Raw genomic sequence first — 15,005 nt, forward strand, 5'->3', positions numbered from 1 at the left:
TTAGCCGTAGCTGCCAAACATTGACCGTTTTTTTACAGGTTTTTTTCTTACAGTGTTGGTGATAAAAGCTGCCACCACATATGTCACCTTCCTCCTGATCAGCCAGCAATAAAATAAACTGCAATATCCAGTTTCAACCAGTAGAGGGCGGTCACTATGCAGAGAGTCAAATCTGGACCTGAATCAATCAACAACACTAGTAAATACCCAAAATACAGAGGTTTTCAGCAGGAAGCGGTTAAATTACACTTTCTTATTTTCCAATATTTGCCTCGATATGGAGCCATCAGGATCAATGAATGACATCTCTTAGTCTGTAAGGAACCACCTTCATGAGTTGCACAACCACGTAGCAGAGCTTCAGCCAATCACAGTCCAGTTTGTGGCACAGATATTTAATATATTGTCAGCAGTGTAGGTGGATTATGAAGGGCCTCCATACCCTCCTACACCGGAGCAAGACCCCCTGAAAGAGGCCCAACTCGACTACAAACAACACGATCATTTTGAACCAGAGCTCTCAGGTGTTGGAGCACGACAACAGTTCATGGGATTATAACAAAGTTTACAAGCATCATGCTGTATTCTGGGATTAGGGGTGGACAACAAAATCTGGCATTTTACCAATTTTTTATGTTTGCTTTGTTCAAGTCTCTTTGTAGGTAACATTACTGTTTAATATGATAGGAAAAGAATAACATGACTGTTATGTACATTCAGCATTAATGTTAATTAATATTCTGAAATCAGCTACATTACATACATTTTGAACCCAAACGGAGACGTTCCACCTTAAACATGAGACGTCCACCTTAAATAGAAGAACTTCTCCTCTGACTGAATGACTAACAGCAGAATTCAACTGATGGAAACTGAATGAAAACACTGTTACAGACTGAATCATCTCCACTTCATCACATCAAACAGAACATTGTTCATATATTTTAGATCATTTAAACTTATATTTTACACATTGTGAACATTTCATATGTGGAATTAAACAATCTGGAAACTTTGCTGCTCAAACATGCAGTTATTGATTCATTTGTATCAATTATTTGGATCCATTGGCTTCCACAAGCTGGTTGCTGGTCTTCAAGTCGAAATAATAAAAAAGGAATTTAAAATGACACAGTATCGATTAAAAGAAAACCAAACATAAAGATCAGAAACTAAATGAAACAATTTTACATCTGAAAATGGTTGGGCAGGTTTCAGTTTAACAGGTTCAATTCAGAGACTTTTCTCTTTAAGAAATAAACATCATGAATATAATCATCCTCTTTATCTCTAACTGCTCTGTTCCACTGTCAGACTGACCTTCACTGGTAATATCTTCAGTGGGACTTCATCCATAGTGTCAATGTATGGAAACATCCTCTCAGTGAAAGTGTGTGTGAAGGTGTGTATGTGTGTGTTAGTATCAGGATCAGAGAACGACAGCTTTCCTCTGTTCCAGTCCAGATTCACTCTGATCCTCTGGACCTTCTTCTGAACTACAAGATCAGTTGATGGAGCTGATGGTGACCATGCTGAGTATTTACCTTCATACAACCATATTCTCCATAATCCAGACAGTATGTTTCCCTTCCTCTGGACAGACTCTGCTAACACACCCAGTAACCAGTATGTACTGTCTCCAACCTCGACATCCCAGCTGTGAGTCCCTGAGTTAAAGCCCTCAGAGCCCAGAACAGACCAGTACTGATCAAACCTCTCTGGATTATCAGGAAGCTGCTGTTCCTCTCCTCGTCTCACACTGGTCAGATCTTCAGACAGGATGAGTTCTGGATGAGCAGTGTTTGGATCCAGAATCACAGGACTGTAGGAGACCATGTCCTTCATCTTGTTCCAGATGTTGAAGGTCAGGTTGCCCAGGTGTTTGGCCTCGTCTATCAGAGCTCCTGAGGGCAGCTGTGGATCCTCCAGCAGGGGGCGCTGCTGGACTCTTTCCACTGCAGCCTTGTAGTTGTTCAGGAATGAGACGTCTTCAGCTCTCAGCTCCTCCTCTGTGGCTCTGACTGTGTCTGAAAGAGCTGCTATCTCTCTGCTCAGAGCCTCCATCTTCTCCTTCATCATCTGACTCTTCTGCTCCTCTTCCTCCCTCAGTGCAGCCAGCCTGGCCTCCTCTTCCTCTTCTAGAAACTGGTGAAGCTTCTTAAACTGCTCCTTAATCTTCCTCTCTGTGCGTCGGGCCTGGACCTTCATGTGTTCTGCTGTTTGATCAAACTTCACTTTAACTCCTTCACAAACCTTTAACTTCTCCTTTAAGGGCTCCAGAGTTTCCTCAAGTTCCTTCTTGTGTTGTCGTGCAGCTTCATCGATGGGTCTGAATCTGTGGTTGGAGTGTTTTTCTGAATCTCTGCAGACGACACACACTGGCTGCTGATGGTCCAGACAGAAGAGTTTGAGTTTCTCAGAGTGCAGACTGCAGAGAGCCTCTGAAGATCTCTGATCTCTCTCCTGTAAGAAACTCTCACACAGGTTCTTTAAAGCCAGACTTAAAGGTGGTTCACCCTTTGAAGATCGTCTCTTACAAACTGGACACTCACGTGTTTGTTTCTCTGTCCACCAGCTCTTCAGACAGTCTTTACAGAAGCTGTGGCTGCATGACAGAACAACAGGATCTCTAAAGACATCATGACAGACCGGACAGCAGAGATCCTCCTCTAATCTGGAAGCCATTTTGTCTCTGAGTGCAGCTGGAAACAGGAAACAGCACGTTAAACATGAACTCAGTTGTGTTTCCTCACCCTGCTGTAAAATGTTGCATCAGTTACTTTCACTTTGAGTCTTTGAGTGTTTATTTCAGTCAGCAGCAGGTTGAACTACTTCAGTTTACTTCAGTACTTCGTCCTGTAACTGTTCTCCCTCAGTTAAAGTCACAGATTTGTAATGAAGGTAAATCTTACCGTCTGTCTCTCCGTCTGTGTGTCTCTCCTCAGTGAGAACTGAACAGGAACAACCTGTTTCATGGTTGGTCTCAGGTGATGTCATTAAGGGGCGGAGCTTTGTCATCACACTGCTCTGAGATCAGTCACAAAGAAAAAACGACCACAACAAATTCATTCTCACTGATATTTCTGTTTTACTTTTTTTTAAATTATCTTAAAGAGAAAATATTAGAAAATCAAAAACAATCAGTCCATTTATATATAGTCCAGTTATATTCCACTAATATCTATTGGAAGTTCTTCTCATACATACCTGACACTCTACTTCTTCTTTTTAAAACATAAATAACACTAATTTTTCTAATTCATTTATCCACTTATAATAAAACAAAACAAAACTATATATTTATTTTTTTTTTTTATATTATCCCTATATATTTTTTTTATTTTATTTTATTTTTTTTAATTTATTTTTTTTTTTTTTTTAAATTAAATTTTTTTTTTTTAGATAAATATATTTTTTTATTTTTTTTTATAAAATTTTTTTTTTATTTTTTTTATTTTTTTTTTTTAAAAATTTTTTTTTATACATCTAGTAAGATAATTTACTGGTTTAATAATAATTAAATTCATTATATTTCAGTTATTTTAACAATATTTAAAAACATTTTCATATTTTGGGGTATTTTTAAAAAATAAATCCTCATTTCATATTGATATTAAAGTATAAAACACAGAAACACAGAGTCCACTGGAGCTTTAACAGTCAGTAGAAGAACATTTTCAGCTTTCTGTAAAAGTTTCTTGTGTTATAAAGTCAGCTAAGCTAGCAACACGCTAACAGAGCTAACCAGCCATGAGCAACTCTTGTCAGTCTCTAAGTTGGTCTGATATAATCAGGAGTTGGTTCACTATAAAAAAAATTCCTAATTTTACAGTTAATTACTCTCATGTTTACAGTAGTTTTTTTTTTTTTAAGTTTAAAAAAAACAGTAAAATTACAGACATTATCTGTAAATTAACAACCCGCCTGTTATTTTATCTGTTATGCCAATAATGACAAACTACAGTTATTTCCCATTTTTTTTTACAGAAAATTACTATAATTACGATATTTGACCGTTATTAAATGTTTTGTTCGTTATATAAAGGTTTATTTCCATACTGACAACTAAGATTTTTTTCTGCAATTTTAAGGTTAATCTCATTAGTTATGGTTTAACATTCAAGAGAGAAAGAGGGAGAGACAGACAGACAGACAGACAGACAGACAGACAGAAAGAGAGGGAGAGACAGCGAGAGACATCAAAGCTCTGTGCGCAGTTTTACAATGAATTAAGATTTTACCCACTGTAATTTGTAAATTAAAAATAAAAAAAATCCAACATCAAGAAAGCAGTGCAGCAGAAACTTTTTGCTATATGTGATTTAGTGTGGACTTAACTGTTAAGTGATGCTGCTATTATTATTATTATTATTTTATTATTATTATTATTATGAATAATACAAAGGTATTTCCCAATTTTGGGGTCACTAAAATATTTGATTTATGATTTTGATTCTGAAGTCATATTTCTGTGAGTTATCCCGCTGAAATAATTGCTATTGGCTGTCTCACCATGTTGCTTTGAATATGATTGGTCAATGTGGCTGTCATCCAGGAAACTGGCCAATGAGCACTGAGTGCGCCTTCATTTGAAAGTACGTCTGTTTGAATGCTGCAGGACTTCAGCGCTACTCTGTCGCTCCACTATAATGAATTACGTGGATCATTATCTGGATTATTTTACATCTGCACGCCAAATTATTATTTGAGTGAATCTGAGTTGTGGGATTTCAACAGAGAACAAAACAACAAAACAAAAACGGGAATATGGACTTCACGTTATAACTGTTATCCTGGGATATCAGGTACGAAAACATTTCCCTGTTATTTTTCTAAGTTAATAACCTGAGGTAATGTTTGTGTTCAAATCCATAATTTAGACTGGAACGTTGTCATACTGTTGGGTTTGCTAACTGCTGAGTAATTAACTGATGTAACAGTACTAGACAATACTAGAAAAGCATTATATATGCAAGAATAATCCATTTACCATATTCTTCCCTGTGTCCATCTGCACTTCACACAGAACCTATACCTATAGGTGTGCATCACCTGTATAATCATGCGACGGCTGAAGAACCAGGAGTGACAAGATATCACCGGCTGCTGGGGTGCAGCATTAAACCCAGGGACAGAAGAAGAAGGAGATATACTTTATTGATCCCCTAGGGGAAATTGTTCTTTCCACTCTTTTTTTTAATACACACACACACACAGGCCGAAATGCACACTTCATGCCAGGGGGAGAGAGATGGTGGAGTGATGGGGCTTCAAACATTACTGGCGCCCCATGAGCAGGTTTTTGGGCTTGCTCAAAGGCACCTCGGCAGTGCACAGGAGGTGAAGCTGACACCTCTCTGGCTACCAGTCCAAACTCCATGTTTGTGGTCTGTGGGACTTGAACTGGTGACCCTCCAGTTCCCAAGCCAGGTCCCTACACACTGAGCTACTGCCGCCCTCCCTAAGTAGGCAAGCAGAGGCAAAACATACAGAGAATGAAACCAAGGTCACATCAGTCATAATAAGAATATTATGTTAGAATGATTGTATGTGTGAGACTGTTGACTCATATTTTGCATGTCTATGTCTCCAACAGTAAACTGGCTAATATTGTTTGTTTGTCTGTGTGTTTTCCCCTCATGATCCAGACATTTTGGAAATGAAAAGTCTCCTGCCACAAGATCTTTGGAGCCAGTGAGTATTCATGTTATCCTGATAAGGACTGTGAATGGATAATGTGCATACTAGTGGCCATATTACTGCCAGTTTGTCAGCACAAAGACAAACAATATTGTACTCATCTATGCTGTGTATGAATCCAGTGGTGCCGAATGGTTAACAATGGTTAAACAACTTCTTTCAAATATGAAAATGTACATAGTGGCTCAAACATGAATCCCATTCCACACATAAACATGAATCCCTGTTTTCTATGACTTTTCCATCATGCTGGCCAGTAGGATTTGTAACACAGTAATGTAAGTTGGCTAGTCATTCCCCAAAGTTATCCAGGAAATAGCTCTGCAGTCCAATGGCCACTTTAACATCCTTTCTAAAAACCTTTAACTATAATGTCTCATCAATTTAAATGAAGTTTGTTTAAAAGAGTAGTTCACTTTAAATTAAAAATCAGTCATTACCTAACCCTTATGCTGAAAGAAGGTCAGGTTATTTTTTTCAATTCACAAAACACTCCTGGAGTTTTATAAAAAGGCCTTCATACTGCTTGTCTATCATAATCCAAGTGTTCAAAAGTCCAGACATGCCAAATTGACCTGAAAAGTCGTCATTTACACCATGTGTTTAGCAGAAATCTTCACTGTAGCTTCTTAGCTGGGAGCTGCGTTGTTGTACACACTGTTTGATCTGTGGGTGTGGGTTTGCTTCACCACCGTGCAGAGCTCAGAACCTGAGGATTGTTCCCTTGTTTTTTGCATTTAAAACGTAGTCGCTATTTTCTGCAGTTGTTTGGGAAAATGTGCTAGTGATTTCCTGTGAAACTCCAGCAGTGTTTATTTAAAATGCACTATAAATAAAATCCTACTTTTTACAGTAAAGACCTTTCAGTAATAGTTTCTCTCTCTCTGTGTGTGTCCCCTCCAGGAGCATCAAAGATCCAGACGATTTCTGGCAATTTGGAGGAGGATTCTGATTTTTCTGCTTTTTCTGCTGTGTTGCACCTCTGTTACAGATTCATTGACATTTTGTGGTATGTTTTAGTTTTACTTAATAATACACTGTATAGTTAGGATTCTTAATTAAAAGACTGTAATGCTTCTCCACAAATGTTCATTAAAAGCCAATTTAAAAAAAAGGATGTAAATTCAATATATCAGATACTGAGAGGAGGAGGAGGATGTACAGGTCAATCTGCTGAGGAAGATAAAACAGAAAGAACCAGAACAACCAACTGATGGACTTTATGATGAGATTGTTTCACCAAGTGCAGAAATAACTTGTTAAGTAAAATGTTTTATTTTCACTTTACTTCCACAAATTCAATCTCAGCTCAAGTTCCTCTGACTGACTCGTTATTTATCAGCACAAACTCCAAAACAGGAATCTCAAGAAAGAGCAAAGTGTATTTTAATGGGTGACCTATCAGCAGTGTGCCTGAACGCATCGTGTTCAGAAAGTGACAGAGGGGTTAAATATCAGGAATTAATGGATGAAGAATTATGACAACAAAGTAAAGATAATATTTTATTATAGTGATGAAAAACAGGAGTAATTGTACATTCAGCTTTAATGTTAATTACTGTTCTGAAATCAGCAACATTACATACAGTCTGATCCCAAACTGAGATGTTCCACCTTGTAGAACTTTCCAGCAGGTGTAATTATTGCTTTATATATATATATATATATATATTAAAAGTGATAGATGTTATGATTATGTTCTGGGGTATTTGAGGAAATAAGTGTGTACATTTACCACCTTATTCCGAATGCATATTTTATGTTATATTTTATATATGTTATAATCATACCAGGTTACAGGTTTGTTTTATTATCATTCCTGGTCTCCAGACTGTGTGTCTGTGTATGCATACTTAGTCACAGTGCGCAGGTGGCCACGCCTTTAGGTTGCATTTTCATTTAATTGATGGTCAGGACTGGTACGCCTTGCCGGTGAGTGACTATAAACTAGCATTGCTAGTAATTCAAATCAAGAATTATTATCACATGAATGATTGTATAATTTCATTAGTTAATTCTGGGTTTTGTGTTTGTGTTTCCGTTGCAGGTTTACAACCTAACTAGCTAACTAACTAACTTACCAACTAACTAGCTAATTGTCAAGCTGACAGGCTAGCGTAGAGGTAGCAGTCAAGCTAGTGTGTGGATGCTTATTGTGTATGTGTGCGCAATAAAAGTTCATAAAGTGACTCGAGTTGTATCCGCCGTACTTGTCCTGAAACCCTTCCAGTGGGGAGTTTATTGAGCTATAGCAGGTAGCTTAGTAAAAGACTGGACAGTTGTCGGAGCCGTGCCAGAGAGTACACGGACCGCGAGCGGAGGATAGCCATCGTTGATGACCAGCGCCGGGAGCGGAGACCCGGAGTCTGGGAAGGAAGCGGCCGTCAATAACGCCACTACAACGGAGGAGCCGAAGCCAAGAGCTAACGGGGCCGTTAAAGGGCTGAATAACTTCCACAACCGTGAGTAAGGCTGTGTGGATAATATTAAAGCTGCAGAGCTAATAAAGTGACTTTGTAAACAACGCCGCTTCCAGCCATAGCAGCCGGCAAAAGACGTCTGTGTCGTTCGCGGACGAGTCGTTTGTTTCGAACGAATCTTTTGGGCGAGCCGTTCATTTTGAACAAATCTTTTGAACAAGTCCTTTTTGCTAAAAGGTGATTCTAGTGATTCTGTTCACCTAGAGAAGACAAAATGGCAGATGACAAGCCAGATCTAGAGAGCTTAAAGCGGAGGCGCTCAAATGCGCAACAAAACTTTACAACACGAATAAACCGCCTTGATGTTAGTGCTGGCCGTTTACGTGAAGTTGAGTTGTCAGAAGAGTTAGCGAGATTGAAGGATGATTATGACAAACTCCTCGATGTCAGTAATGAATATATCGACACACAGAGCCAGATAGACCCTACAGGTGACGACAGTGAGTCGCGGGACGCCCTGGTGAGGAAGCAAAGGTTCCTTGAAACTGAGAGCAAGATCATGGAAATGCTGTGGTCCAAGTATGCAGCGCCGGACATAGACGCTCTTGTAACACAGTTCAAGTCTGCTTTTGATCGGGCTGAGGCGCTCGGGAAAAGTAAAGTAGTGCCATGGACGCAGCAAGGGGTCGAAAGTGGTAAACTGGATAGGAAACTCCATGAACTCAGAGAGGCTGCGTACACTTGGAGAGACTATCGGCTGCATGGAAAGGACAAATGGATGCTCCTTTTATCATTAAGAGAAGACAAGGAGCAACTGATGGATGAGTGGACCTGCCGACGTGATAATGAGGTTATGAAGAGGAACAGTACAGAACAAAATGACGATGGCGACGGTGACAGAGGTGAGAAGGAAGAGGATGAAGATGTGGGAGGCGATGACGCGGTCGGTGGGCATGTCACAACAGCTAGCGACAGCCTTACAGCTGCAGATAACATCACTTTTACCCAACCAGTAACCCTTGCTATTGCTACTCCACCTGTTAACACCCAGCCTGCTGTTGTCAATCCACCCGTTGATGGGCAGGGAACTGTATAGGTTACGAGCTCTCCTACATTCATGTCCACTGACAGAGCAAGCATCACTAGTTGACCTCAGAGCAGGTATGTAGCAGCTACCACACACAGTACCCCGCAACAGATATTACAGCCCACCCTGCAGTCACGACGGTCTGATGGTGGACTTCATGTCAGTTTCACCCTACCTCCAACCCTTGCCAGCACGCCACAACTGTTGAGTGTTTGTGCCAATCCACCCGTCGATCTCAGCATGGGGCAAAGTAGTAGCATACCATATAGCAGCCCTGGTGCGTACGCCGGTGGGGATATCAGCTCTCAATGGGCCCGACCAAAAATAAGGCTCACACCCATAAGTTTGCCTAAGTTCTCTGGGGACAGGAGGGACTATTGGCGCTGGAAGGCTGAATGGGAGAGTATCCAGGCGCAAGCGGAGCCTACGGGGTCAAGGGAATGCAAGAAACTTCACTTGCTAGACAGTATAGGTGAGACTGTGAAAAGTGAACTCAGACTATTGCGTTGCAGAGATGCAAATGATACCTTCAGGGAATTAGAGAACCGTTATGGTGATAAAGCACAAACGGCAGAAGAGATCATGTTGGAGCTACAATCACGACCTGCAGTAAAGAACCACCAGCCACGAGAGACGTTAGAGTTGATCCTAGCAGTGGAGAGGGCAGCATTGGACCTCACAGACCTGGGGTGCACAGACGCTATACAGAATCAGCTGGTGATTCGGTCTTTAGAGAGCAAACTCCCTGATTTCATGAAAAGAGAGTGGCTCATGTGTGTGAGAAACCCTGTTAACAACGTCCTCCCAGGAAACCGTTTCGACAGGCTCTTGATGTTCCTGGAAGACCAAAAGTCGTTGCTCGTGAGGTTGGAACAGTTGCTGCCCAGCAAGCCATGGCCTGCTAATGCTCCTGAGAGACCAAGCTACCGGGAGAAACCAGGTGACAGATGGAGAGGAAAGAAGTCGTTCACTAAGACTACAGCAAGTGAAGTCAAAAGAGACTCCAAGCAGTTCCTATGTGCTGTGTGTGGCGATGAAGAACATGGAGGTAAACTGTTTCGCTGTAAAACTTTCAGGAAGGCCAGTCTGTCGGAGAAGAAAGCTCAGGTGAAAAAGGCAAAAGCATGTACAAAGTGCCTGGATGTTCACGGGGTCGACGGTGCCTGCACTCCAAAGTTCCTCTGCCGTAAGGAGGAGTGTAAGAAAGGTGACACTCCAGTGGACCACCACTATTTCCTCTGCCCTAAGGCACCAACAATGAAGGATGCTGCTAAGAGGGAAAACAAAGCAGAGGAAAAGAGGGGACCTGGTGGTCCGACAGAGGAGCAAGAGGCTGTGTTCGCCGAGCTGGGACTGACTCCCCACCAGTTGGAGGCCGTCAAAGTTGAAGAACACTTCGTGGGAAGGCTAGGAAGCCATTTGGAAGAAGAGAGCAGTGTGGAAGTTCGAACGACAGCAGCATGCAATAAAGAGGTCCTTGAGTGGCTAAAATAGGATAGCATCGGTGCTGCCTGTGACCCTACCTGTGGAGGGTGTCGCTGTGGAAAGTGCCCACCGGGAGGAGAGGAGATGTCCCTGGCTGACGAGAAAGAGAGAGAGAGTGACACCCACAGCGACCAGCCACACTGGGATGCGAAGTACCCCTGGAAGGAAAACCCAGCTTCTCTTCCCAACAACCAAAAGGCTGTGGAAGCAACGTTCCTGAGGGCTGAGAAGCAGCTCATGAAAGACCCCATGTGGAAAGAAGCTTACATGAGGCAAGTGCACGAGATGGTGGGGAGGGGAGCTGCTGTTAAGCTCACTAAGGACGTGATCGACAGCTGGAATGGTGCCGTGTGGTGGGTGAGCCACCTAACCGCACCAAACCCCCACTCAGTGACTACGCCGTTGCGCCTCGTCTGGAATAGCAGCCAGGAGTTCAGAGGGGTGAGCATGAATAGCATTTTGCTCAAAGGCCCAGACGTCCTAAATCCTATCAGAGCGGTGCTCCTCAGATTCCGGGAAGGAGAACATGCAGCCATCGGAGACATCACCAAGATGTATAATTCGGTATGGCTGGAGGAACAAGAGGTCCATGTGCATCCTACGTCGATGACCTCCTCATGTCCCACAATGACCCACACTGTCTAGACAAGATCCTAGAGGGAGTGGAGAAGATACTGAAAGCAGGAGGCTTCTACCTCAAGCCCTGGGTCCGGTCTGGTCAAAGTGGGAGGCGGGACGGGACAGGGTCCAAGCCAGTGACACTGATGTTGCCCAACCAGCTAAGGGAGGAAGATAACAAAGCCCTGGGGGTTGGTTACCTAGTGCAAGAGGACACACTCTTTGTGATGGTCAACTTCTCCAGAAGGAAGAAGAAGATGAGAACTGAGATTGACCTCACTGAAGAAGAAGTGAAAGTAAAGACACCAAACCCACTGACTCATCGTGTTCTACTGAGCCAGATCGCCGGGTTGTATGACCCGATCTGTCTAGCAACACCTGTGAAACAGAATGGAGTGATCCTTGTGAGAAGAGCCTTCCAGGAATCTGGCAAGCTTACTAAAGACACCTGGGATGAACCTCTGTCTGACGAGCTCAGAGGAAAGGCAATTGAACTGTTCAAGGAGTACGCTCGTCTGAGTAGCATCAAGTTCCACAGAAGCCTCACGCCCCCGACTGGAGGGGTAAACCCTGGGGAATCACATTTTCTGACGGGAGCTGTGAGTCCTGTAGGACCTTGTCCTCGTCTTCCTCTACAAGAGACGCTTTATCCGTCTCTTAATTCAACAATCATCATATTATTTTGATTATGTTCCACCAGGAGAGTTTTCAAGGCCTCCTCTTTCCCTTTGACCTTTTTGACCCAGGAGGGGAGGTGAGACTGTAGCGCCGACAGTCTCCTGCACAGAGAGCCTGGTTCTTTTCAGATTCTCAGATGGGATCTCTAAGGTGTCAATTTGTTTTATCCTCTTTAACAGAACACTGACTTCTCCACAGATCAGAACGACACCCTACACCTAAAGTGGATCGTGTGTGATAATTAAGTGCCTTTTTGATTGTAAAACAGGGTTAGATATCCCTGAAATGTGTTTACATCTCTTTTAGTCTGACAGGTCCACCTCCAGAGAGAAACTCCTCTGGAATCCACATCTGGCATTCTGACACCCCTTCCTCTAAAGTGTAAATTACGATGTTTTCTTTTGATAGTGGACATTCCAATCTAGGAAGCAGTAACAACAGTTGCACGGATAAGGATTTAGTTCTTACTTTAAAACACGATAGAAGTAAGTTAATAAAGTTACGAATATCAAAATATCGCTAAAGGAAGTGACGCGATTAGCCTTTCTGGAGACGCCTCCAGAATAAAACATATATAATATAGACTCCGGTCACTCCCTCTCTCTCTTGCTCTTCTGATCCTGTCTTCCTTCTAAGAGTGTTGGATCCACTCGTTATTTATTCTCGCTCTTACTTTAAATTTCCGTACTTTATTTTACTTCGTTTGCGACACCTGTTGAATTTTTCTTCAAGTTATAAATTGCTGTGCTGAAGTACTTTCCTAAGTACTTTTATTTTGAAAGCTCAAGACACAAACTAATTTCTTCTTTTATATTTTTGTAGTCTTATCGTCAAGTATTGTCGCCTGATTCACAGAAAGTGAATTTAATCTAATTCTTGGACTTAGTTACGACGGAGAATTCGCCAGGCCAGCGTTTCATCCTCCAGTTATTTTCAAACAAGAAGCTGAATTAGTTTACAATCAAAGCTGAAGACCAACCACTCTAAGACATTCATCATCAGCCAGAAGGACGTCGCAGTAGTTGACTGCTCAAGAAGACGTATAAACGTTTCCAGCCGGACAAAGACATTATTCTCCAGCCACGTTGCCCCCAACGCTCACTAGCGCACACGCCGCGCTGGGCCTTTTGGAGAGATTGCCACTGGTACCAGGGACGAGACGCAACTCCCTTCGGCCTGTTGGATCAGTGATGTAAAGCCGCAGTTGAGTTAAAAGCCAAGGACCGGGAATCCTTCCAAGTTCCATCTACAAACAAAGTAGGCTGACTCTCCGGAACACGGCCAGATTCACACACATGAAAAAGAGCTGGTGTCTGTCTGTAAGCTTTGAATCCCATCTTTTAAGTTTAAGAGAATTTTCGATTAGGGCCTCGTAGTTCTAAAATTTGCTCTCATAATATTTTAAACTTACTGCTGCATCGCAAAATCCACCATCGCTCCTGAATCACCTAATAGTAATAATTCATATATTATCCACCTATTCTGTTACTTGTTGTTGTTTGTTTGCCTTATCATTTCATGCTATTTACTCTGCATTAGTTTAGTTAATAAACATATATAACCGTATGTCCTTGTCGGTGCCGGTTTGATTTGATGCGGGGAAATCAATGAATCGTGTAAAAGAAATCACTACTTCAGAAATATGAGATTAAATATAGATTTTGAAATTTAATAAATTGATTTGAAATTGATTTGATTAGATCTGTGGAATAATTTCCTCCGGATTACTCCAGTAGGTAAGCAACGGAGGTGGTGCCCCATTTACGAGTGTATTATTAATCTTCAGTGATTAATTACCTTTCTAATTACATAGTAGTGTAACCCCTACAGTCCTATGGCGCTGTACTGTACTTGCGATGGGAGACGTCATATGGTGTGGTCACCCAGCTGGTAGAGTCAAAGGCCAAGTTAACCCCCCTCGACCAGAAAGGTGACGCGGTCAAGGATGAGGTTTGTGGGGCTGCCACACGTCCAAAGGGATACGTATTGAAGCATGGACGATTGGACGTGGAGAAGTGTTACCACAACTGAATGAAAACACTGTTACAGACTGAATCATCTCCACTTCAGAGACAGAACATTGTTCATATATTTTAGATCATTTAAACTTATATTTTACACATTGTGAACATTTCATATGTGGAATTAAACAATCTGGAAACTTTGCTGCTCAAACATGCAGTTATTGATTAATTTGTATCAATGATTTGGATCCATCAGCTTCCACAAACTGGTTGCTGGTCTTCAAGTCAAAATAATAAAAAAGGAATTTAGAATGAAACAGAATCGGTTAAAAGAAAACCAAACACAAAGATCAGAAAATAAATGAAACAATTTTACATCTGAAAAAGGTCGTCAATAGAAACAAAAAGTTGTTTTCGAACTAAATAAGAACAAAAATAAAATAAAAACAATCAAAATAATAAAACCAGATAGAAATATCAGATGAGAAAAAAGAAATACAATTAAATAACAAAATAAAATAGAGAAATCCAAGATATAAAGAAGAGAAAATAGAATTAGGTTTTTATTGTTGTCCCAGTGTTGGAAATGAAGCAGCTGTTTAGTTTTTCATTGTTTTAATAGAAAAAATATATAAATAAGATTATTTCTGGTTCCTTCATTTTAGACAAAGTCACTATTTTTATTATGAAGGAATTGGGTCTTATTGTAAGATTTGTTTTGCTAATTAGGGCACAAATTCTTAAATTCAGATCAATTGGCTAATAATTTGCTTAATACCTGAACATTTGATTATATTTAATAATATGTGTCTGTTCCTGCAGTGTATAATCATCCTCTTTATCTCTAACTGCTCTGTTACACTGTCATACTAACCTTCATTGGTAGTATCTTCAGTGGGACTTTACCCCCAGTGTTAATTAATGGAAACATCCTCTTAGTGAAAGTGTGTGTGAAGGTGTGTATGCGTGTGTTAGTATCAGGATCAGAGAACGACAGCTTTCCTATGTTCCAGTCCAGATTCACTCTGATCCTCTGGACCTTCTTCTGAAATA

General features: G+C 41.2%; 2 protein-coding genes across 16 annotated transcripts in view; both read right to left on the bottom strand.

The window, feature by feature from the left end:
• The window catches only part of LOC127356633 (nuclear factor 7, brain-like), a 33,226-nt gene that overhangs the window by 17,020 nt on the left and 1,201 nt on the right, over positions 1-15,005 (bottom strand). For 2 of the 13 annotated variants that reach the window (XR_007882015.1, XR_007882014.1), the window contains exons 1-2: positions 2,913-3,033; positions 1,212-2,702 (exon numbers count right to left, since the gene is read on the bottom strand). Coding sequence is in view for 9 of the 13 variants with exons in the window: in XM_051388572.1 (XP_051244532.1) it covers positions 1,321-2,702; positions 2,913-3,018 (1,488 nt within the window). In the remaining 4 variants the exon portion in view is untranslated. Of the gene's footprint in view, positions 1-1,211; positions 2,703-2,912; positions 3,035-15,005 lie in introns of those variants that run through there. The other 11 variants (XM_051388574.1, XM_051388573.1, XM_051388578.1 and 8 more) reach the window with 8 other exon arrangements.
• LOC127356639 (nuclear factor 7, brain-like) overlaps positions 1-15,005 on the bottom strand; it is a 32,167-nt gene that overhangs the window by 9,422 nt on the left and 7,740 nt on the right. The window contains exon 3 of one of the 3 annotated variants that reach the window (XR_007882026.1): positions 14,054-14,730. The exons of the other annotated variants lie outside the window; for them this stretch is intronic. The gene's annotated coding sequence lies outside the window, so the exon portion shown is untranslated. Of the gene's footprint in view, positions 1-14,053; positions 14,731-15,005 lie in introns of those variants that run through there. 3 annotated transcript variants of the gene reach the window in all.

This window comes from Dicentrarchus labrax, unplaced genomic scaffold, assembly GCF_905237075.1.
Source record: "Dicentrarchus labrax unplaced genomic scaffold, dlabrax2021, whole genome shotgun sequence".
Lineage (NCBI taxonomy): Eukaryota > Metazoa > Chordata > Actinopteri > Moronidae > Dicentrarchus > Dicentrarchus labrax.